General features: G+C 41.7%; 1 protein-coding gene across 2 annotated transcripts in view; it reads right to left on the reverse strand.

The window, feature by feature from the left end:
* Nucleotides 1–25,322, reverse strand: part of COL17A1 (collagen type XVII alpha 1 chain) — a 75,129-nt gene that overhangs the window by 44,729 nt on the left and 5,078 nt on the right. The window contains exons 2-16 of one of the 2 annotated variants that reach the window (XM_077349626.1): nt 20,549–20,611; nt 20,306–20,350; nt 18,697–18,795; nt 16,136–16,267; nt 15,291–15,338; nt 14,975–15,010; nt 14,428–14,475; nt 13,669–13,812; nt 11,260–11,415; nt 9,153–9,224; nt 8,561–8,632; nt 7,570–7,644; nt 3,736–3,897; nt 1,810–1,899; nt 869–913 (exon numbers count right to left, since the gene is read on the reverse strand). In XM_077349626.1, the coding sequence (XP_077205741.1) occupies nt 869–913; nt 1,810–1,899; nt 3,736–3,897; nt 7,570–7,644; nt 8,561–8,632; nt 9,153–9,224; nt 11,260–11,415; nt 13,669–13,812; nt 14,428–14,475; nt 14,975–15,010; nt 15,291–15,338; nt 16,136–16,267; nt 18,697–18,795; nt 20,306–20,350; nt 20,549–20,600 (1,276 nt within the window). In that variant the 5' untranslated portion in view covers nt 20,601–20,611. Of the gene's footprint in view, nt 1–868; nt 914–1,809; nt 1,900–3,735; nt 3,898–7,569; nt 7,648–8,560; nt 8,633–9,152; nt 9,225–11,259; nt 11,416–13,668; nt 13,813–14,427; nt 14,476–14,974; nt 15,011–15,290; nt 15,339–16,135; nt 16,268–18,696; nt 18,796–20,305; nt 20,351–20,548; nt 20,612–25,322 lie in introns of both variants that reach the window. The other variant, XM_077349625.1, reaches the window with a different exon arrangement.

Consider the following 25,322-nt stretch of genomic DNA (forward strand, 5'->3'; position numbering starts at 1 on the left):
TAATGAATGCTCAGTTGATACTTTGTCTCTGTGTTAACCACGCAGGACTAATGACTGGGCACCATATTACTTTTTCCAAGTGATCAAAGCTTCTAATACCTTTCTGAGTAACACTGGATTTTCAGTTTTAAGAGGATGATGTCCCTCACTCTACCCCAGCCTTTTTTCAGAAAGATATTTCTGAAAGAAAGGATTGTGGCCCCTGGCTGTAGTCCTCTATATATCAGAATGCTCATTTGGGAGAAAGGCAGCACAATAGAGCCTAATCTTGTCAGTTCTCAGAAGCTCAGTGGGGTGGAGGACTACCAAGGAAGGTTCTGCAAAGGCAGGAAATGGCAAACCACCGCTGCTTCTCACTTGTCTTGAAAGCCTCTTGCTGTGACTTGATGGCCCCTAATGTATGCATCATATTCTTTAATGATCCTATTGTAAGGTGACCAGATTTTAACATTCGTAAAATGGGACACCATTGACCGGGGGAGGGGGGGTTCTTGATTAAAAATTGGGTCTATATGGAGCAACAAAAAGTTTTATAGAACACACAGAATGCAAAAATAGTATTGTAATATATATATTTTTAATTTCAACATAAGTACAATTTGCCAGGTGCCCCCAGATGTCCCTCCAAAAGTGGGACAATCTGGTCACCTTATCCTATTGTGAAATAAATGTAGTTTGCACTGTAGCCCAGCTATGCACACCAGCAATTAGTGCGCCAGTCTCCAAAGCCACATAAAGGAGGCATCTGAGTACTTTTCTGAAAAGGCTATCCTTTACAAATGACCTTTCATTAAAATATTTTTTAAAGACCTAACAAATTTATTTGCTTAAAAATCTACGCTTTCCTCCTAAGGGAAAGTGAACTCACCTGCATAAGTGGCTTTGTCCCTTGTCGAAACAGACTGTAGTCCTCCTATTGTAAACAACAACAAGAAGAAAGGCGTCTGTGTCTTCCCACACAAAGCCGCACTATTGGCTCTAAATGAATTTTAAACAGAAGCAGCAGCTGCCAGTCCAGACAAGGAGGACATGGAGAAAATAGCTGCAGCCGGCCTTCACGGGTCCCAAGAACAAGGACACAGCTTTGCAGTTTCCATTGTCAAGCATGGCAACTATAGGTCTGAAGGGGTTACATTAGAATGCATTCTCCACTCAACAGTGACATTTTAAAAACCTGTTAACTGCCCGAGACTGTAATGAACTCTCATGAGAGTCACAGCCCTGCAGAACATAGATGGAAAGTTGCGAAAGAAGACGGGGATAAATGTAGAAGTCTGGTTAGCCTCAGGGTACATGACATTCCATAGTGTTCTCTTATGTAGACGAGACAATCCAGCAAAAATCACTAGGCTTAGAAAGGTGTAAATATGCTTAGGACTTCACTTAAAAAGACTTAAGTACAGAGTTGGGCACCGTTTTATAGGGGATGTACTTCAGAAGAGAAAAAAGGAACCTTTCAGTGATGCAGAAGCATTACAGAGTATAGGCTTAAGAATTAAAGCTTTGAGGGGAATCTTTTAGAGATTCTGTTGATCCCAAAATGCATTCTAACATGCACTTGGAAAAAACCCTGTTTTCAGCACATAAATCTTCATGCACAGGTATCCAAGAGCAGAGGGAAAAGTCTCTCTCTGTGTTAGGAAACAGTAAACATCAATGAGTTCCCAGAATACATAAAACAACTACACTCAACTTTTGGGCAGGATGGCAGACTCAAGGGCATACATTTATTTCTATACCAATGTAGAAAAAATCTTAGGTGTGAAGGACCGCTAATTTTTCACATCAGGTAGAGAACCAAAGATTTACCATTTGTTTCTGATTTGTGGAAGGAATCTCCAGCATAAGAAGAAGAAATAGCCTGCTTTTCTTTCATCAGGGTGTCCTTGGTACAATAACCTGTAGAAAGCACAAACAAAACCTTGTTTGATGCTAAACAGTCTTCACACTCACCCAGACAGGACATGGCAACCTGGGAGTTCTAGCCAGTTGGGAGGCGCTTTCCGCCTCCCGCCCCCCCCCCCGGGAGCGTTGTGAGGCGATTGCCTCTACACCCGTCTGCAGCCTCCGGGAAAGCGGTGCAATGGCATGAGTAGAGAGGGGCAGGGATTGCTTCCCCCAGGGCCGTGCGGTTGCTGGGGGGAAGGGGAGAGGATCGCTCCCCCCAGTCTGTGAAGCATACCCGCAGCCTCGCAGAAGCCGCGGGTGTGCTTCGCGGCCTGGGGGAAAGCTGCACGTTTGCCGGGGGGAGGTGAGAGAGCTTCCTGGCCTAAAGGGACCCTCCCATGGCAGTGCTGCTGCCAGGGGGGAGCTTCGCCCTGCCTTTAGCCTGGGAAGCTCTCTCACCACAGCGATAGAGCTTCCCGGCCTAAAGGGACCCTCCCGCACTGCGGCCGGGGGGGGGGGGCTTTGCCATCCCTTTAGCCCGGGAAGCTCTCTCGCTGTGGCGAGAGAACTTCCTGGTCTAAAGGGACCCTCCCGCAGCAGTGCACCTGCCGGGGAGGGTCCTTCCTTCTCATGGGAGCCCCAGACCCCCCCTTTCAAAGCCCATTTTCACAATGGGCTTTGATACTAGTCATATAAATAAAGAGTGATTCATACTCCTGATGATATGCTGAAGGTTCCAATGACTCCTATTGGCGGAATCTCCCTTGCCCCAGAGCCAATTGCTGCTCTTGCTCAGGGTTCCACACCCCGCTCTTCCCTTCAGGCCTCCTGTAATGGAAGCCTCTAACAGCCCCTGACTGAGGCGAGGGATGTGTTTCAGAGAGCACCGCAGAGGAGTCTGTGGGTATATGTGTGCTTTCCTTGGAGGGGGGGAAAGCTTCCCCTTCTGCCTAAACAATGGCTGACAGGGAGGCCACAAAAAAGCCCCTTCTCACTTAAAATACTGCTGTGGCCAGCCTCACTGCTCGAGGGCAGATTCAGTCAAGCCATGCATGTCTCTTCTCCGCAACTCTCTGAACATTTGAGGCCTACTGTACAAGGTTGTTGTGCAGATGAAACTGGATGCTGTTGTAGAGGTTATTTTGCCTCCTGTTTCATCTGCACAATAGCCCTGTGCAATAGGCCTCAAGTGTTTCGTCTCCACAATTACCTGAGTGGGAAGCCTTAAATGTTTTGTCTGTACAACAACCCTGTCAACCCTCCAAAGCAACCATTTTTTGCCTGGGGAGCTGATCTTTGTAGTCTGGAGATGAGCAGCAATTCCAGGAGATCTCCAGGCCCCACCTGATGGTTGGCTGTCCCTGATCTGAACATATTCCTTGAAGTCTGAAAGTGGGGCCTCAAAAGTGTGTAATGCCCCTGCAGCCACCTAGCATTCCCTGACCTATTTTAGGTCAAGAAAACATTGCAGAGAGGAGGTAAGGTTGCCAGATTGGTGTGGGTTCATATTCTGGAATTCCATACTACCTTGGTGTGCATAAACCTGACTAGGGTCAAGAGTGCTGTGCCCAGAGAGACCTCCTCTTAGGGTTGCCAGCTTCCAAGTGAGGCATTAAACCCACACCAAATCATGATCTAGTGGCCGTTGCTTTACAGAATGCAATGGAATTTACTGCTAGACTTACAATAAAAAGTAAACAATCCTATTTTCTTTTAAACCTTCTTGAGACTGAGCTATTGGGAAGTGACTCTCGGAAGGGGTTCTGATGCCACTGTGTTGCCATATGGATTGAGCATAAGTCATGTGACAGTGCATCACATGACAGCATGTGTCATGAAAATACAGACCTCCATTGAGACCTCCATTGGATGCACTGAAGACTTTCCCACTGTCTTTTGTCATGATCAGCATCTCCACCTCCTTCTTGGGGGCCACATTCTCTTTCTCCAGAAGAAATCTGCAGTCCTTACGTAGGATGTCATCATTCTGGGAGCTCATGGTGGTGGCAGCTGGAAGACGGACCAAGGTAAGGTAAAGCAAGAGAAATAATCATATGCATAAGCATACCATAATTGTGGCAAAATGAAATCCTGCTACTTCTTTTCAGCCTCAAGATGAGCTTCTTACACTGGAGAGCAGTCCTTGCACAAAAGGAACACACCACTGTTACCTCAGTAGAGGGGAATTATATATTTGGGGCCTGAATATTTTGGGTTTCTGTATTTAGTGGTTTACAACTCTTCTAATACAGAATTTAAACAAAATTTTAAAATTGGATTACTGACTTTTGCTTAGCACACTTCCTATGACGTTAAAAGTTATATGAAAGGCTGAAGGTGGTGTTTGCAGAGATTTCCATAACAGTATATCTCTATGCTTGGAAGAGCTCTGCCTACTGCATTGCTGCCTCTTGTCATTGTTTAAGGCACTGGAGCCTTGCTGAGGATCAGAAGGTCCAAAATTGATAAAGAGACTATCCCAAACCAAGGCCACTGAAATCCCTTGGCCTTTCCCCACCCCACTCAGGGCAATATATCTTGCCTCAGTTATCGGTGGTAGATTTTCCTCTAATTTAATTGTAGAGAATCTGATACTTTAAAATCATAAATAATAGAAAAGCCATTGTAAATATTAACATCAATAATGCAAGGGTGGAAAGGATTACAATAAGCGGTTATGCAGGAAAAAAGAATGATTAATTCTGTCAAAACTATTTCCCCTAATACTGATGGGTCACCAAGTTATTACCAAACTCATACCCTGTTTCTGATTTTGACAAAGTCACCTATCTGTTATCAGATGCCGAACCCTATATTTCATATAGGGTGGCACTTTTCACTTTGGCTGCCAGAAAGATCTGAGCCAAAGCATTTTTACAGGAGCCCCCACCTTGATACACCATTTTTTTTCTTATTGTAACTCAGTAGCCCATGTTTACAATTTTATGTATGCAATATTGGAGAAATATTGTTTTATTTGTATGTGTACTTTATTGTTTTAATTGTAATGGCCTTTGGCTATATACAATAAATTTATTTATCATACTTCTTTATTCTTTATAAATAAATGTTATCATATCGTAATACTGATGGGTCAGACATTTCCATTTGTTCTGAGAAAGCTTGAACCAAATTCTGCTATATGCTGTATATAGGCCTGTCGTCCAATCAAATAGCAAGTGGGAAAGATCTCTGTCCTTTGATTTGTTTGTTATGTCAAACAGTTTCTGTGGAAATTGTCTGACACAAAGTTGTAATTAAAGATGCTGGTGGAAATCAGATGCTGTCCCACTTTGAGAGAAATTGTTGCAAAACTGGGATTGGGGAGAAGATCGGTTATGTTTCCAGACATTTGAACATGATACAATGCCTTTATTTTTTAAAATTCAAATCGCAACAGCAGCATCTAGTGGACAATATGGTTAACAACATGTTCGATGGAGGGGTTTTCTTGTTGCTCTACAGTGGCCCGTTTTATACTGACATCTTACTGCAGATTTGCTGAACAGTAAGCCTTTAAGTTCAGATTCAGTGCCTGCCTTACACACCATTCCTCTGATATATTTATTCTGCAGCTACAAATGAAAAACTGCACCTTTCTAAATCAGGGTAGAACATCACTTGTGACATGTTGGGGGTGGAGTCCAAATTGTTTAATTTCTTTATTTTACACAATTGTCCTATCTCAGCTGTTTAGTACTATCCAGCAAGCACCTTCCATTTAAATCCTTGTGGTTTTATGCATGCATTTCAGTATTTATTTGCTGAATGAAAGGCAACAGAAAGGAAAGCAGGTAAAGGGGGAAAGCCTGGTGTTGAAACAGACTGTTTCAGAAACTGACAAGCAGCTGTGAAGCTCCATTTTCCACACACCCCTGTGAAAAGTGGACAAGAGTCATGCAATCTTACACTGTGGTGGGAAATGTTGAGTGTACAGAATGTGTGGTAGACTCCACTGGCACTAGCATTGCAAGCTGTGATCATTGGCAACATGTGTGCCTGTGTAAAGTTGTCTGCCATTCTACCACACTTTGCACAGGGCTGCAATTTATATGTGGGAGGAGTCCTCTGGAGTCTTGTCCCATTAAACTGAAAAAATAATTGGGAGTATTTTCACTAATGACCTAGAACAGCTGTATAGTAATGATAATTGCCTGCCTTTCGTTCCAAATCTGTGTGGTTTTCTCTTTGTGATTCTCTACTTTGGTTCTTCACACTGGTCATGATTTTGGTAGAGCCTTGTAAAGATTGCACTCTGTCCTCCAAATGGATCAATCCCAATTGATTCTTAAGTTTGGCAGTTTGCAGAAGATCCATGTGGCTCAGCTGATATTTTAATGTTAGGCTTTTGAAGACTGCCAAAATGCCCCCCCCAAAAAACTTTGTTCACTAAAGAATGAAATGGAAAATGGTTTTAAAGCTCTAGGCTTTCCATCCAGTGTCTGTCTCTCTTTACATCTCATATCAATTTCATTTTGCACTGACAGTTCCACCCATTATTTTGTTTGTATGCAGCACTGAAATCTTTTTTGAGTTTTTGTGTGTGTGTGTTTGCACTGGGGACATTTCTGTTTGGCTCCTCTCTGATCCTCCTTTCGAGTCAATACCAGCAGGTATTGACACAGCTCCGTTTAAGCTTTCCCCATCATTTTTTTTGAATTCAGTGATCTGAGACTAGTGATAGTTTCATATTGCCAGATTCATGCCACTTTTAAAAAATATTTTAAAATGAGGGGGAAATGAAGCTTGTATACTAATGAAGGGGGGGATGCTGGAAGGTACAGAGTAGGCAGAATAACCTCAATGTGGGAATCTGAAGGAATCTGAATGCTTTTGAATTGTGTTTGGTTTAGAAGCAAAACAACGGGAAAATCAACACAAAAAGCACTCTCAGAAAACCAAGAGAAACAGCAACCGGAAAGTGAACTTAGTGATGAGGGAAGGAATGCAGATCAACAAAGAAAACTCAATGGACATGTATGGTGAGGGGAAGTGAGGGGAAATACCCATGCATAATAGCTGCTTGGCCAAGGAAAAAAGGGATGGGCTTTACTTTAAAGGCCTAAGATTCAAGATACTGCTTGTAATTTTGTTTCACATGCTGATGCCAGCATTGGATCACTAGAGGCACTTTCTCCAGGAGATAGCTTTAAAATAAAAATATGTTAATTATTGAAATTTAATATAATTCCAAAGATATAAATTTGGCTTAACAGGGTTAACTCTGAAGGTCACATTATGAGAAGACAAGAATCACTGGAAAAAACAATAATGCCAGGAAAAGTTGAAGGCAGCAGGAGGAAGACCCATCCCACATGAGACTGATTGACTAAATAAAGGAAGCTACAGGCCTCAGTTTGTAAGACCTGAGATTGGCTGCTAATGAGAGGACATTTGGGAGAATGTTAATTCATAAGGCTGCCATAAGTCAGAAGCAATCTGATGGTACAAGACACATGCATGCTTCCCCTCAGCTAGCAGAGCAAGTACTAGTACTGCAATGAATACTGTGGGTTGGGATTATCAGGAGCACCTATCTAAGAGTGCCTGTGAGATCACTAGTGGCAGGAGATACCATTCCTCCCCATACATGCATATACATGTGTATGGCTATCTACTGCAGAAAGACTACCATCCCCTCCATTATGTGGAGCACTTCCCACAGGTAAGATACAGACTTACCTGTTGTACTTGAAGTGGAAACTCCAGTACTGGTCACACCAGAGCTTTGGGTAGTATTTTTCTTTACTCCATATGCTGCTAAAAAGGAAGGGGGGAAGAGGGGGGATAACATTTCTTCAATCAACTTCTTCAAATTACCAGAAGCCAATGGGAGAGTTTTAGATGCCCCCCCCCAGCCCTGGGAATGCCAAACATGAAGAAGAAGAGTTGATTCTTATATGCCGCTTTTCTCTACCCAAAGGAGGCTCAAAGCAACTTACAGTCACCTTCCCTTTCCTCTCCCCAAAACAAACACCCTGTGAGGTGAGGCTGAAAGAGCCCTGATATCACTGCTTGGTCAGAACAGTTTTATTAGTGCTGTGGTGAGCCCAAGGCCACCCAGCTGGCTACATGTGGGGGAGTGCAGAATCGAACCCGGCATGCCAGATTAGAAGTCCGCACTCCTAACCACTACACCAAACTGGCCAAAGCGTTTGTGGCCAACCCCCTTCTTTTATCCGGCTCCTCACCCACCTTTGGTACTGAACCCTTTGCCACTGCATTAGCTAGCTAAGGAAAATAAGTGTAAGCCGCAACACACTCCCCCCCTCCCGGCCAGCAGCACTGCAGGCAAGGAAGAGTGGGAGCCAGTGGTGGCTGTGCTATAAGTGGGCAGCTTGGCCAGCTTGGGGGGGATGATTGAATTTTCTCTCTCACACACCCACACAACACTTGCAGCCACCCTGCTGGAGTGGGCTGTAGCCACCTCTGGGAGATCTAAATGCAGTAAACTCCCCATTGAAGATGCTGACAATGCTTTGATGTTGTTTGATATTGTTTATCTTTTGTTTTAACTTTTGTTTTAACTTTTGATTTATTTTAATGCTATGGATTGATTTTTAGTTTTTACACTTTTTATTTCATTTTGTACACCACCCTGAGCTGGTTTCCTGGGCAGGGTAGTGTATAAATAATGATGATGATGATGATAATGAAGATAGGTGATACTGACCTGCAGAGGTTGCGGTTCCACTGTTGGTAGTAGCAAATGTGTTTGGAGCCAGATTGTTTTGGACACCGAACACTAAAAAGGAAATGTCCTAAGATGAGGTTCATATTTATGAAGACAGAGAACATTAGTCCCAATGTCGCCCCTAAGGTACTATCTCCAGACACTGAACGCTTGTGCAATACTGAAGCCAGGAAACAGGCTGATTCATCATGTGTTTGATATACAATTTAAATTACATTATCAGATATGACCATTTACCTATAACCATCCACCATGAACAATCTTTAAAGAGGCACAAATATGGAGTAAATCCACTGGATTACTCCCAGCACACCTGTTCTCCAGTGGCAACAACATGAGGGACTCATAGAATAACTTGGAGATTTGGGAAGTGGAGCCGCCAGGGGACGGAGGGGTTTGGAGAAGGCCAGGACCTCAGTGGGGTATAATGTCATAGACTCCACCCTCCAAAGCAGCCATTTTCTCAAGGGAAACTGTCTTTGTCACCTGGAAATGATGAGTTCTAATGCTGGGAGATCTTATCCAGTGCACTCTCCTACGTTTCTTGAAATAGGTAAAGAGGAAAACACACCTGTTGAAGAAGTGTTGAGGCCTGCATTCAAAGTGGGGGAGCTGGGAGCCAGATTATTTGGGACTCCAAACACTGCAGAGGAAGGAAGAGATGGTTGGATATATTGAAAAGTACAATAATATCCCAGCAGCTATGGGTCAGGAAACAGTCTTTTACATTTACCTTTCTACAAACATAGTCTCATTCTATACACATTATTTCTGAAATAACTTAGATTAAATTTTCTTTCATAGCTCATGCAGTCCTACAAACCACCTTCTGGAAATGACCAGAGAAGTAGGAACAGGACCACTGATGTATGCTGCCACTTCACTCCCAGTCCAGCCAACTTCTCCAGATGTCCATCATAGTTAATGTTATTGAAAGCTGCCAAGATGTCTAGGAAAATTAGCAGCAAATGGCGTGTGTGGGGTGGGAGCCTTTGTTCACTGTCATAGACAGTTTTATTTCTCCTGTGTTTTTGTAAACAACAACTGAATTCCAGGGGACCGATTGGCTATTTTGGTAAATAATTATCATATGGCTGTATTTGGATATGTGACATAGTTTACTAATGTAACAGAATTAGTTTTTGCTATATATTTCCACTGTCATGTAGGGAGTTCACAGTCTGAGGAAGAGTGCTTGCACTCGAAAGCTCACGCTCTGAATAAATCTTTGTTGGTCTTAAAGGTGCTACTGGACTCAGATTTTATTGTGCTACTTCAGACCAACACGGCTACTCATTTGAATCTAACATTAACCCCTGTAATTCTCCTGTGAAAAATATAAATCAGAATAACCAAGACTGTTGTCATCCCAAATTTAAGTATGAATTCGGATTTCAGTGACTGTTGAATGATTTTTTAAAACGATAACTATTACAAACCTTCAATAATTATCACCACCCAATTCTAGGTATGAATCTGGATTTAAGTGGATGTAGAATGGTTTAACAACAATAACAAACCTTTAATAGTTATTAAAAGGCAACTATAAGTTAATAAAACATATCTAGATCTCCTTAGGAAAACCTTTCTTCCTATTTTCATATCAGAGAATAACAAAAACAATTTGGCTTTGGGGAGGGAAACATTTCCTGCTTCTGGGCCCTGCTTTTTAGATCCTGAGGACAAAAAGCAAACTGTGAAGTTAGCTGGGGGCAGCTGGGAGAGAAAAGTAAAGTGTGCAAAATGTATTTAGACGCTTAACCTTCTCGTTTTCATTCTTTCTCTGTAGCCCTTAAGACTTCTTGGGCCCATCACATAATCTGTCATCCCATGATTCTGAGAAAAATGATACCAAGGCCCATTCCGCACCAGGATCAATGTTGCAAATTGGTTTCGGAATGAAAAACACCATTTTAAATAGTGGAATTCGTCGTTATGCATACCTGCCTTTGTAGTGGAATCCAGTTGCGTTTCTATCGTTTCCCACAGGTTTCCTGTCTTGGCAAAAATCGCTAGCCAGGAAGCGATATTTGCCGAGCTTTGTCCCACTCCTGGCTGTCAATCAAATGAGCAGCCAATGGGCGGCCTTTATCATGCTCCCGAAAATCCCCTTTCCCTTTAAGGCAGGTTAAAAAAAAAACACGTTGCAACGAATCTGCGTTGAGCTGCCATTTCATCTGTGTGAGCTGCCATTTCATCGTTGCCATGCTCCCCCAAGTGAAAAAAAAATCCCCCCCCCCGTGCACGGGCGCGATTTTCGGCTGAAAATAAAACGAGGCTGTGTGGTGCTTGGTGACTTAAAACAGAGGGACTGCAGCCGGGGAAGCCTCGCTGGGTGAATGAAGGGTCGCCGGTTCGTTGTTCTCCACTCGCTCTGAGAAAAAAAAATGGCGATCGCTTCGCTGGAAGATCAGAGGAGAGAGCCAGGGGGAGGGACTGGTTGCAAGAGTGTAGCGCTTTCCAGAGGGTGAATCCACTTTTTGGGATTTCCCTGGAAGCGCTACAACGAAGCGCTTTTTGCTGATCAGTTTCAGGAGTGTGGCAGATTGTCGACGTTGTGCATAACTGCATTTTAGTAACGATTACAATTTGCCACACTCCTGCTACAATGAATCGGTGCGGAATGGCCCCACATCTTGTGTAATATCCATTGGGTGCTGCAGTGCATGAGTACCAACCTGATCCAGTAGAGTGAGCTGCAGTGTTGATCAACGAGGAGCTCTGGGTCATGTTGTTGTGGTAGCCACCAAGCGAAGACCCTGCAGGCAGGGTGGAGGACCACATATATGTTGGGAGGGCCGCATTCAAGATGGTTGTGTCATATGTCCCTGACACTGGAGGAGAAGTAATAAGGGAGGTCCAAAATCAGATTTGTACAGTATTTCATAATTAGATGATATGGTATATTCTGCATCTCTCACATGAAATGCACTGTGCAAAACATGAACTTCCACAGTCCACACAGAATCTGTCATCCAAACAGAAGCAGGTGGGGTGCCTTTTTTTTTTGCGATGGGGGGGAATGTATCCACATGATACTGTCCCTTATTATTCAGCATTTCCAGTTTCCCTGCTTTGATGTGATCATGGTTTAATACTAACTTTTTGGAAATATTCCCTTTGCACCCTGTGTGGATAGAAAAGTCCATATTTTGGAATGTTCTGTCCACAGTGATATCATTTTCCTTGACTCAGCTAATTTTTACTTATTTTGATCTTGCTATTTGCTCTTCACCTTCTGCACAAACAGGCTGTTTTCCAACTCACCAGGAGTTACCATCTGCCCTTGCTATGGTAGACCCCTCCACTAAAGTCCACCCTTATCGTACTCCACTCCTGATCTATCAATAACCATCTCTTGATTTTCAGTCTCCAACTCTTGTCTCTAAGGGCCTGAACATTAAGAAATCTGCCAATTCAAGACAGTAGACAATGTTGTAGAAAGAAACATTTATAAAGATGACACCACGAAGACAGATTCTTTGCAGAGGACAATAAGCCATACAATACATGCAATTGGTTCCACATCATATTTGATTATTTATTAATCAGGGCATTGCAAAGGAGGTGCATATAGACTCACCATCTTAGTATCTAACCAGAGCCTATAGTGATAGATCTAGAGGCCTCTATAATTCAAATCTAGCCTTGTATCACAGTGTATATGATCACAATTTCTATGGTGTCTTTTTCAGTATTTAAGAATACTGAGAATAGGGCAGAACACCTGACCGCTGAAGAAAGCTGTGCACCAAAACATGTTTGGTCTAGGCCAGGCTTTCTCAGATAGGGTTTTGTGAAACCCTGGGGTTTCTTGACAGCCCTGAAAGGGTTTCCAGAATCGGTAGGCGTTTATTAATTTTTAACATATTTCAAAAATTTGTTAAACATTTATTGGGTTACATAACCATATGGTCATGTCGACCTGCCCTCCATCCCAAAATGGCCAATGATGTGCCTGGAGGGGGTGGGGTGGAGAGGGGAGGCGCCTGAGGTAGGTGTGTAAACGGCTGTATTTCCCAACCATATTCTACATGATCGCACCACATCTGGGGTTTCTGGAAACCTGAAGAATGTTTCAGGGGTTTCTCAATGGTAAAAAAGTTGAGAAAGGCTAAGCCATTTGGATGGTGTGTTTGATTTTAGAATTGATTTTGTAGTGAGGCTATCACTGAGGTCTTAAAGCATTTTAACTTTCATTATAAATAAATACATGTTCCTTTGTATATTGTAATATTTTTCATTTTTCTATGTATTGCACTTATAATAGCAGGCTGCATGTTCCTATTTCTTTAACCTTTTTTGGGTTTCTTGATTCAATTTTTTTTTTGTTACGTATCATCTTAATTGGCTATTCCTGAAGAAGCCGATGTAAAAAAGGCTTACCATGATGTCACCAGTTCCATGTAGATTATTGCATTAATTAATTAATTAATTAATTAATTCGACTTCTATGCCACCGCACACGGTGTCTCAGGGAGGTACAGATTAAAGGCAGTAAGTGCTATGCTTTGCTCCAATTGGGGCGAGTTAGGAACAAACATTGCCCTTTGGACCATCCTGTAAAAACTTTCTCCTTCTTTGTCCTGTTATGGCCTAATAGTAAAGTACCAAGCCTTTATAGAGGACACTGAGGATCAGTGTTCAGCTTCCCAAATGTGGGAGGTGGTGGGTTCTCCTTCTTTGGAAGTTTTTAAGCAGAGGCTAGATAGTCATCTGACAGAAATGCTGATTTTATGGAATATAGGCAGATTGTGAGTGGGTCGGCAGGAAGGGATGAGCCAGTGTTTGTCTCTTGTAGTCCTGCCTTGCATACCTCGGGAATTGCTGAGCACCACTGTGGGATGGTAGGTGAATTTCCTTCAGGCCAGGCTGGATTCCGGAGATTTTTGGTGGGAGAGGATCACTTGGGCATGAAATTGGGGTCACTGAAGGTAGGCAGGTAGTTGTGAGTTCCTGCATTGTGCAGGGGGTTGGACTAGATGACCCTGGGGTCCTTTCCAACTCTATGATTTTATAATAGAATCCTTTGAGTGCTTTAGTATTTCATTGGTCTTTAGCTATTTTATAATGCAAGGCAGATGTACCTGACTGGGAGCTCTCTGTAACCATTTTGGTTTCCACAACAGCTTTCTTGGGTATAGGGAGTGTGCTTGATGAGGACCGTGTTGGGCTTGCGCTTGCCGAGCGACTTCCTCGAAGAAGTCGTTTAACATCATCCAATTCGGTCCCTGAAAGAGACAAGGAATATTGAGGCATAACTGCAAACACTGTTTTCCAAACACAAACCACACCAGAAATCCCAATGAATTATTTCACCTCTGATGAACATAATGATCTCAGTGGGGATTAGAATGATTTATTGCTTTGCATCTTAAAAATCACTGATGGATGGTTTATGTTCTGGCAGCCCTGATTTAGCACCAGGACTCTTTGTTCTCCAAGACCACATATGTGATAATTAAATGTATAATTTAACTGCAAAAAGAAGCTGGGGGCCATGATAATAGCCACCATTGAGTGGTTTGAGTGCAAGACCAAGAGCTGGTCTCACAAGGGGGGACCTTGTATTTTTTAATCCCCCTTGGATTAATGTACCTCACAGGATTATTATGGTGATAAAAGTATGGAGAAGTATGCATGCTACACTTAACTCCTTATACAATGGAAGAGCTAAGAGTTTATAGGTAGACTGGGTGACCCTCCATATATATTTTATGACATCATGGAAAAATCAGAAGCAAATGGTCCAAAGGAAGAGGTCATTGCTGAAACTCATGGATTATTAATCAAGAAGAGATCCAGGTACCTTTGTTCAAGCCCAGAAAAACAGCTGTAACACTTACACCTGGTTGATGGAGAAGCACTCTGCAGCCTCACTCGGATTTCACTCTCTGTGCAGGACAAAAGGAAAGAAATGCTTCATTGTGAAGTTGGTGATGTATTGGTAACGCAAGGTCCTGTACGTGAGCCTCCAAGACCTCCAAATTTCCATTGCTGTTGCTGATCATATTTCGGCTGGTTCATCTCTTATACCAGCCTCTGCATCTTATTCTGATTGTTCACTCTACACTTCTTTTTATTTGGAAATTTGTCTAAAACTTGGCCTGGGCACACATGATAAGTATTACATTTTTCAACCCATGCCTTTTTCCCTTAAAGACTGACAGTATGCTTGATGATATGTGTGTATTGATTAAGTTAAGGCAAACAATATTTTTGATGTGAATGTGGGAACAAGAATATCTTTTTTTTGGTATTGAGATATAAACTATGCATACCAGAATACATAAAAGCTCAAAAATTCCACCTCCCCTTGGGCACATCTACCCAGGATCTTAGAACTGAAGCCAAGTCATATATACTTAGAAATATGTAGATATTATAGCTTACCTCGGGTTTGGCTTCGCCCTCTGGTAGCAGAAGAACCTGTGAAATGTTAAATTCTATTGTTTTAAATATATCTTGGAAAACTGAAAAAAAGATAGGACTACAGTTGCCATTATTACACAAATTTAATTTAGTGCAATAAAGGGCATTGCAATGAAACTAGGAATGACAATTAAGCACATCTATCTAGTTTGCATAATTTATTCCAGTCAAAGATATAGTTATTTTTTCAAACGTAGAATATTAAACTACTTGATCATAAGGCATTAATATGCATGTGACCTCAAGTTGGTCTTCACAGTATTAGTAATAAACATACCCAAATCTTTTCTTGGAAACTCTGGAGATGAATTTGGACTGGAGCTCCCTATGGAAAAAGATGTTTCATAGTTAGGATTTCTGCAGGGCTTTTCAACTGTTCAAACTATTTCACAAACATTATCTTCTTTCCATCCTCACAACAAAAACTTTCTCTCACACAACTTTCCTGACATAATCAGTACGTATGGCACCAGAGGGCCATTTCAAGCAAAGAGAATGTTGCAGAGGAAGCTTAGAGCCAAACTAGACTTATGAATGGCATGAATTGGGACACAGGTACCACCTGACTCGTTGTCACTCATAACAACACATCAAAATAGGTTGGGTTTATTAACTTAAAAAGAGCTTTATAACTCCATTAGGCTCTGGAGTGCTGCGAGAGAAGAGGAAGGCCTACCAACTTCCCCACCATACCATTTTCACCAGTGGAAATGGCCAAAGTGAGGCCTGTTTGCTCCTTTTCTTAGGGCCACATGGAAAATGGAGAATTCTCTCAGAAACTCTGCTCCCTAAGCACATCTTCTTGACAGTGCTCTGGACCAGAGATGGGGACAGGCCCAATCTACTGTATAGGCAGACCCTTACCTGAACAACTACATGAGCTCTCACTCTTTAAAACTTTACTACCTACTTTAAAATGCAAGGCAGTCCAATATATTGTATATTATGTCTTGAATGGAAACACTGACATTCTGAAAGGGCAATGAAAGAACGCAGCAGTATTTCCTTTTTCTTTCACTACAGGATAGCAGGGTGTTGAAAGAGTAAATGGGTCCCAAATGACTGAGATCTAGCCAATGCATCCTGATCCCTCTCCTATTTCCTTGTCACTGTCTACAATACCTTCATATGTTGCATGGCGGGTGGTATAAGTTTTTCGCTCAAAGGTTGACCCAGGTGATTTGGGAAGAGTAGAGGAAGGACTGATGGCTTGCTTGTAGGAAGAAGAGGAGGTGTTCATTCTAGCATTTCCACCTGCAGATGAAACAAAACTTCCTCAGATATACTAGAGACATGTACAATAGATTGGAATGTTAAGGAAATAAACAATAACTGTGGTTGAGCCACAAAACCTATCTCCGTTTTTTAAGCTATCCAAGAGGGAACGAATTTGCAGTCCAACCCACTGCATGCTTATTCACCCCTGCTGACTTCAGTGGGGATTAATCCTAAATAGACTAGCTGCTCTATGGTTAAACTAGAGGAGATGCTGTAGAGGTGATGTATTACTGAATTAATACATCATTAATTAATACCTCATTAATTACTGAATTAATACATCATTAATACCCTGGGGGTCCGAAGTATACATCACCTCTCCACTTCTCTATTGCCTTGGTAGGTGGGCTTGGAATGGGATTGTGACCGCTATGTTGGGAATTTTTAATGTCTTTTAATGGGGTTTTAACTGGGGTTTTAAGACTGCTGTTACCCGCCACGAGCCTATCCAGTGAGTGGCGGGAAATAAATCAAATTATTGCTATTGCTATTGCTATTGCTACTGCTATTGCTATTGCTATTGTTATTCCTGAGCATTTGACAACCCAGTTACCTTAATAGATTTGATCCTTACAGTTAAGGAAGGGACAGTTAAGGAAGGGACAGAAACCATCCTTGCGTGGTTTCATGTTATTAAAACTGCCAATCTTCCACTACTGTTCGTCTTGAGAGAGAAACATCAGGCACTTGTACATTTCCCCCCTTCCTTTGAAGACTAATATCAGCATGGAGAAGGTGGTTTGGATAAATGAACCTACACTTTAGAAGTATTAAAGCCACTCTTCCCTCTCCACATGGCTTTAGTCTGCATTTGGGTTACAGCTTAGTTCAACAAAAGAATACTGGAAAGACCCAGTCCAATTGTGTCTAGGTACTCAGTCAAATTCTAAAAAGACCATTCTAAATTGCTGTTGCTGACCTTAGACTTACATTTAGCACCAGTAGCTTGGAAGAGGAAACAATGTCATCCTCAAAGCACTTCTGAATTATTTTAAATGACAGATTGTATCCTCTCTCACCCTAGATGTAGATTCTGTGATTGCTTTTTGGAGGGAGAGAAGGGTGTGTGTGTTTTTAACCCTTTTCTCCCTTATCCTTTTCAAGCTGAAAATGCCACCCCTGATATAGCATTTCCCAGTATTCAGAGCATTTCTTTCAGGGCCAAACTACACGGCTGGAATATCTTGATTGGCTCTCCTGTTAAGATCTAAGAGGTGTAGGCTCCTCCAATTTTCATCAAAGCCATACTGCAGGATGGGAATGTAGATTATTTTTCTCTCCTTGTGCCATGTCCCAATACCAAATAGCTACTATTTTCCCCAATGGAGGAAACGCTGAAACTCTAAATTTTGCAAATTGCTCTGGCAGAGGAACATTTAAAGTAGGGACAATAATAAGAGGAGGGTTGAGAACCCCTCCTCTTATACGAATGACACAACTTTCCAAGGCCACTAATTTGCCAGTAAAAACTGCTTGAGATGTGCATCTTTTAACTGCCAGTAATTCTTAAAATACTTCGGTAAGGTAATCAATATTATTTGTGTCATAATGCAACGAAGGAATGATTGAAAGGACATTGTTTGCCTACATTCTTTTGGTGAGTTCAAGGTCAAAGCAGAAGTCTTCCTAGTTTAACAGCTCAGTCTCTGAACGTTGGTCTTGGAGTGGTACAGGGTTTCAGATTAAGATTCAACATAGGTGCTCCAAGTCCTTAAATTCATCATATGTGTTTGAAGCTGTCTGGAGGACTGACAGACAGACAAACCCAGGCCGAATCCAAATCTTTTATATTTTCTGGAACATTATGTTTGCTTGCTGTTCCAGCACAAACCATATAAGAGTGGATATATACATGATTCTTTTGTGCTACTTCCATGCTGAAATCAAGATTTAGCACTGAGAACTGATTACCTATGGACATTATAATGTAATCTTGTAGGTGACTTTTCCTATAAAGATATATTAACTCCCACCTTAAGAAGTCAGCCTTAACATTTGGCAAAGGGGTCTCACTACTATTTGTGTTCTATATTTTCTTGTAAATATTCCAGTAAGACTCCATGTCTTCTGCTCATTTTCCACTTACAAAATAAGGTGACCAGATTGTCACACTTTTGGAGGGACATCTGGGGATACCTGGGAAATTGTACTTATGTTGAAATTAAATATATATTACAATACTATTTTTGCGTTCTATGCATTCTATGAAACTTTTTGTTGCTCCATATAGACCAAATTTGTAATCAAGATCCCCCCCCCCCCGCAGTCAATGGTGACCCGCTTTACCAATGTTAAAATCTGGTCACTTTATTATAAAATTCTCTATGATTCACTCTCCTTTCTACTCATTCCCATTCATGTTTTCATTAATGTTCGCACTTGCTATTAGTTTAAGGATCACTTACTGGAGGTGACGTAGCTGCTGCCATGGGTATACGTCCTTTTTTCCACCCCGCTTCCTCCACCGTAGGCTGTTGTTTTTAGCCCACTGCCACCACCTCCTTCTGTCAGACAAAGGCAAAATGAGCCACTCCGCATATGGAAAAGCTGAAGAAACATTTCAGTTGAAAGCACAGAGGTCTTTAATTTATCCGGGGCTCATGCACATACGGTATATGATTTTTGGAAGATAGTTCAATAGAAATACCACAGTATTCTTATGTCTGACTCCTGTCAGGGGAACAGTTGCTATTTGGTCGCTTTTTAAAAGGCCAGAAGATTATCTGCCATTTGTTTTTGTTTTTAGTAATGTTAATTGATTTAAATAGAGTTTGGGGGATGGAGAGTGGTTATAGACCTATTAAAAAGAGCATTGAGTAACAGTGAAAACAATTGCTCTGGTAATAGAATCTCATCAGTGGTGTACATTAACACCTCAAAGAATGGAAACAGCCCTTGACACTGCAAAGCAACTGTTGCTAGCTAGTAGAAAACAATTATTGATGCAGTTCTCACATGCCACTCCTCAGAAACTGTACTCCTGTTGCCACCATGCTAATGCTTTGACATTTGAAGTCTGAGGTTATTCTATAGAGAGAAAGGTTCTGAGAACTTTTGGTCTCAATTGTGTTTGCCAGCCAAACATACTGCCACAATCCATCTCTTTACCTTTGAGCAGCTGCCAAACAGATTTATAGATGCCCTGATGTTGCTAACATGGGAAGTTGACTCTCAGCTGAATTTCCCCTTACCCTGGGAAAATCTGCTGTATCTCTGCTGGGATACTATTATGTTGCCTAGGCTGGAGATAATAAGGTGTTTAGCAGGTAATCACGCAGCCAACTGGGATACGGCTTCCGATCCCACCCCCATTCTTTCTGTACTCCTGCAAGGCTGGGATGCAATGAGAAGTCTCCTGTTCATGAGACAGGCATGAGCAACCAAGCAGCCTTTTGATATATTGGCTCCCTGACTGAAACTAGCAAACTAAACCAGTGTATGTCCAAGCATCATTATATAGCTATTAATTCAGAACTGAGGAAATGATTTACACAAGCATGTGTTCCAAGCCTCACTAAACCAGTGTATCATTGGTTATCATAGACAGTTGGAAATACTGGGTACAAAGTGTCCAAGTCAACCAAATACTTTGAACAGTGTAATATCTCATTGTAGCTTCAGATCTATCTGAGCTGTGAAGAGAAAATTAAATTTCCCCAAACTAAGGACTATGCCATTCTTATCAACTATTTAAAGTAAAATGTAGTCTAAATTTTCCAGGAATCGTGGAATAAGGAGGTCAATTTTTCTCATTTGATATATTATTTTGAGCGATGTCAACTTTTATGAGCCAAGTGAAACATACACTCTGTGGGACTAAACTTAAAATCACAATTATCTTTATTGAATTTGGAAAGACCATTTAAAAGCAACAATATACAATTTCCCCCTTGGATCTATAACTCTGAGGGACATAAATGAATGATGGACTGGTGAAAAGGAGGCACAGGTAGACAAAAATAAGGTGGATGCTTTCAGCACACACTTGCTAAATTCTGAACTTCTGCCACTTACTTGGGGGAAGAGATGTCAGTCTGGTAGTAACAGTTTCCGTGATAACTGTAAAAAGAGTAAAATAGGGTTCCATCATGATAGGCACGTGAGATAAATTGTTCTAGAAAATACTCCTGCACGAGACCTATTGAACAGGTACTATGAAACAGATTTTGAGGTGGAAACCTCAGTATAAGTTAACTTCTCTCTCCAGTCTATCACATTCAGGTAGTAAACTGGTTTTCTAGAAAGCACTGTACTTACGTCTCTCTGTGACTTCTGTTCCATCCCGTTTGTTTTTCTTTACAGCATCCATATCATTGCTACCTGAAGACGAAGGCAAAGGTTAGCATTCTCCTGGCCCCTTGATTGTTGCTGTACAATAATGGCAAGGAAGGATCTTAGGCCTTCCTTCTTTGTCAGCTAAAAACAAAAAGCTAGAATACAAAGCAAATGGGGTGGGTTTGAATTGCAGATTGTACACAATCAATGGATCCTCACTTCATAGGATTTTAAGAATGCATGAACTGTATAAAGACTGTAGGCTGTACTGACACTTATAAGAATTAAAAAAAAAACACACAAACTGGTTTCTCTCAGCATTCAATATAGTTTTAGAAGCATTGTTTCCTTAGGTCCTTCCCTTGTTCTGCCCAAGAACCAAAATGTTTTAAATCAAAAGATGGTAGCCCTTCTAATAACGTTTATGAGCTGGGGCTAGGGAACACACAGAGAGGTCTACTAAGTTTAGACATCAGAATTTCATAAATTTTAAGAAGCATGTGAAACAACAGCGGCATCTAGTGGTAAATATTTAGGCAGATCACCTTTTTATCTGATTTACCCTTTCAAAATGTTTTTAACCAACAACTAAATCGTTCTGATGTTCATATACATTGTTTATAACTAAACCCAAGCAAATTTCCCCATTTATTTATAAGATTATTTATAAGATTTATACCCTGACCTTCTACTCAAAAAGCACTTAGGGAAGCTTACAATAAACAACCCCCCCAAAAATCAAGAATATTTAAATACCAACATACAACAATAAAAAAACAATTAAAAATAAATGCCAAGGCTCAGTATATTTTAACTGAATACACTTTCTAAAGCAGCCAGGGCTCAATACACTTTTTAAAGCAGCAAGGATAGAATTCTTGCCATGCAACAGGCAAGAATACACCAAAAAAAAAAAAGCCATGGGAGGCAGGGTAGGATTTGAGGAGATGAGAGACCTCAACAGTATACAAGGCTACAAAGTCCACTCTCCAATGCAGCAATTAATTGCGGGGTAACTTATCTTTGGAGGTCAGCAGCCCTGCCAGAAGCTTAAAGAATGCTAATCACAGTCATGTTGTTGTTCATATCTAATGGCAGTAAAAGTAGAAAGCATGTATAGTTTCCTAGTAAATAATGACTGGTTAAGTCAGAAGAAAAAACTGCACAGAGAAAGCAGGTGCTATAAGAAGGTGTATTTCAAGGCCCAACTTCATGTTATACAGTCCTTGCATGATGCTCAGATCTGCTACATGGATGTCTTTATCAGCTCCCAGACACATATGATTTGGAGCAGGACCACAGCATGCTTAAGACTCCTCACATTCCATTTACTGAACCTGCCCCACTGTGGGATGCATTTGCCTACATGTAGCCCATCAGATCTCTTCCTTAGTGTTGGCAGCTCTGGGTTGGGAAATACTTGGAGACTCTGGGGATGGAGCCAGGAGTAGGCAGGATATGAGGTGGCAAGGAACTTCAGTGGAGTCTAATGCTATGGAGTCCACCATCCAAAGCAGCCATTTTCTTCAGGGGAACTGATCTCTTTAGTCTAGCAATAAGCTGTAATTCCAGGAGATCCCCAGGTCCCACCTGGGGGTTGGCATCCCTACTCTAGCTGCATGTGATTGTGACAAGGTGTTTGCCTACATAAGAAGTGTTTCAGACATGGACATTTTTAACATCAGTCCTGATGAAAATGTTTGAAAATGGCTATCAATGGAAGCTGGTTTGATCATGACTAATTGTGATTTATTAATTTTTCTGCGCTACTCGTTGAAAAAAAAGAAAAATGATGCAGAAAGAGATGTTTTTGTATTAGAAAACTGATTTTGCCTCAGAGGGTTTTTCTCTCAATACAACCTGCACCATTTGGCCTCTCCTTGCTTGAACCTCCAGGTGACACCTGGAGATCTCCACTATCACAACTGATCTCTAGAGGATCAAGATTAGTTCTCCTGAAGAAAATGGCTGTGTGGAGGGTGGATGCTATGGCATTAGACTGTGCTAAGGTCCCTCTCCTCCCCAAACCCCACTCTCCCCAGGAATTTCAAACAGTTCTCCAGAGGGCATGCAAGACACTATTCCACCTATGATTGAGGCCTACAATGATATCTAACCTGTTAGCATCCCTGCCCAAAATTCACCTAATTAACCATGAAGATACATAACATCTGACTCCCCACCCCCACTTTCTTCTGGGAGAAGGAAAATGAAGGCAGTACTAAACTGGCAAGTTCCAAAGTGAAAGCAGCTTTAAGTTTACTCTCTGCTTACTATTTCAAAGACAACAAAACAAAATCAGAGTCCAGTGGCACCTTTAAGACCAACAAAGATTTACTCAGGGTGTGAGCTTTCGAGTGCAAGCACTCTTCCAAACTGGAAGCGCCAGTTTGGTGTAGTGGTTAGGAATGCGGACTTCTAATCTGGCATGCCGGGTTCGATTCTGTACTTCCCCACATGCAACCGGCTGGGTGACCTTGGGCTCGCCACGGCACTGATAAAACTGTTCTGACCGAGCAGTGATATCAGGGCTCTCTCAGCCTCACCCACCCCACAGGGTGTCTGTTGTGGGGAGAGGAAAGGGAAGGCGACTGTAAGCCGCTTTGATCCTCCTTCAGGTAGGGAAAAGCGGCATATAAAAACCAACTCTTCTTCTTCTTCCTCAGACTAAGGTGCCACTGGACTCTGATTTTGTTTTGTTGTGCTGCTTCAGACCAACACTTCTACCCACTTGAATGTTTCAAAGACAGTCCCTGCTGGGGGAGGTTTTCATAGCCACAGAGCAGTTAAGAAACCTCCATGAAACACTGACCCTGAGGGACTGTTTATATGACGAAACCACTGAAGAAGAAAGCAACTTTGAAAATGGGCTCTTGAAAAAAATGTGTTTATCCATATCACAGATAAAGATCATATCTATTGAATATTAATTATTTATTAATTTCTTTCAATAAATTGGAACAATGACAAACAAAAATAGATTACATCTTTTTGATAGCCAACTGGTCGAATTTTTCTAGCTTGGGAACTAACCAATAAGCAGAGACCAATTAACAGCACAAAAGAAGAAGAACAAATCTTGGCAATCCATTTTTTTCTCAGTAAAGGTATCCCCTGTGCAAGCACCGGATCATGTCTGACCCTTGGGGTGACGCCCTCCAGCGTTTTCATGGCAGACTCAATACGGGGTGGTTTGCCAGTGCCTTCCCCAGTCATTACCATTTACCCCCCAGCAAGCTGGGTACTCATTTTACCGACCTCGGAAGGATGGAAGGCTGAGTCAACCTTGAGCCGGCTGCTGGGATTGAACTCCCAGCCTCATGGGCAAAGCTTTCAGACGGCTGCCTTACCACTCTGCGCCACAAGAGGCTCTTTATTATTATTTTTTTTATTTTTTTTATTTTTTTTCTCAGTACACAGAGCTAAAATCCGAGAATGAAGATATGTGCAGAGTGCAGGAGCAGGAGCAGGATGCGAACAGGATGTGGATTAAAGGGAAACCAGATTATATCCAGTGAGAATCAAAATTAAGCTGTGAATGCCGAAAGCACCCCACACTGAGCAACATTTGGTTGTTATTTGGTAGACCAATACAGTTGGGCCTGGAATGATTTTATAGGTGAGTTTTGCTCATGTTCAGGGAATGATTGACAGCCATATGTAAAGCTGAGGATCAACTTTCCTTCAGGCCAAAAGATGCCCCAAACAGCTGCCTCATTCATGTGATTGCGGCAAAACCAGGTCTATCGCTGTGTTTCATATCTGAAGGTATGCATGCATTTTCCTAGGTGATGATTGTGAAGTGACACACAGGGTAAATCCACCCAAGCTGCTTTCTAAAACCACACAAGGTTCTTTTCAGCTCATAGCTGTGCTCTCTTCCTCAGGATAAGTGATGCCTGAAGCTTTGGCAAGCCCACAGCTTCTTAACATATGACTCACAAATAGAGTCATAATAGGACTTCACACCGAACAAGCACTGACATTGACGGAGGATGCTTGAAAGATGCAGCCACAGGGGCAGAACAATAAAACCCTGGAGCCAAACCCAACCCTGTCTTCGGGAAGATTTTGGCTCTGGATTGGCATCCTGGCTTTGCTATTTTAGCTTCTGTCTTGTCTTGCTTAAGCTTATTATATACATCCTTTTATTTGCTAGATGTGGGCTTTCACAATTTCAGACAGTACTTGGCCATACATGCTGTGAAGAGCAAGTCCAGCACTGCCAGATGTTTTGAAGGGCTAAATTCAGATGCTAATTTTAGAACAGTGGTATCCTAAGAAGAGTTATACCCTTCTCAGCACATGGATTTAGAAGGGTGTAACTCTGCTAAAGATTATATGATTAATAGAGGACAGGACTTGAATCTGCCTCACAAACATGTTCTGTGGCAGCCCACAAACTTTATACCATCACTACAAGTACATGTCTGTCTATGGTTAGTGAGGTAAATATATTACACATGCTCAGAGTTATCTCATGGAATTTCCTTCTTGGCATCTTCCTCTAATTCAAAATGGGTTCTATGTACTGATCAGTCTACTTGGACTCTGGATTACATCAATCCATGACCTGAAGATTTCAGCAAAGCTTTGGGATCATTAACAATTGGTCAACCTACACAAAACAGAAACTTCCTAATTCTGCAATTTTCCTTTAGAACTGCTGTTCCTTTTGATCTACTCTTCCTACCCTTACTAAGACCAACATCTGCATCTTTTCAACATCAACTTTACTTATAAATCAAAATTACCT

This window comes from Paroedura picta, chromosome 8, assembly GCF_049243985.1.
Source record: "Paroedura picta isolate Pp20150507F chromosome 8, Ppicta_v3.0, whole genome shotgun sequence".
In the NCBI taxonomy this organism is placed as follows: domain Eukaryota; kingdom Metazoa; phylum Chordata; class Lepidosauria; order Squamata; family Gekkonidae; genus Paroedura; species Paroedura picta.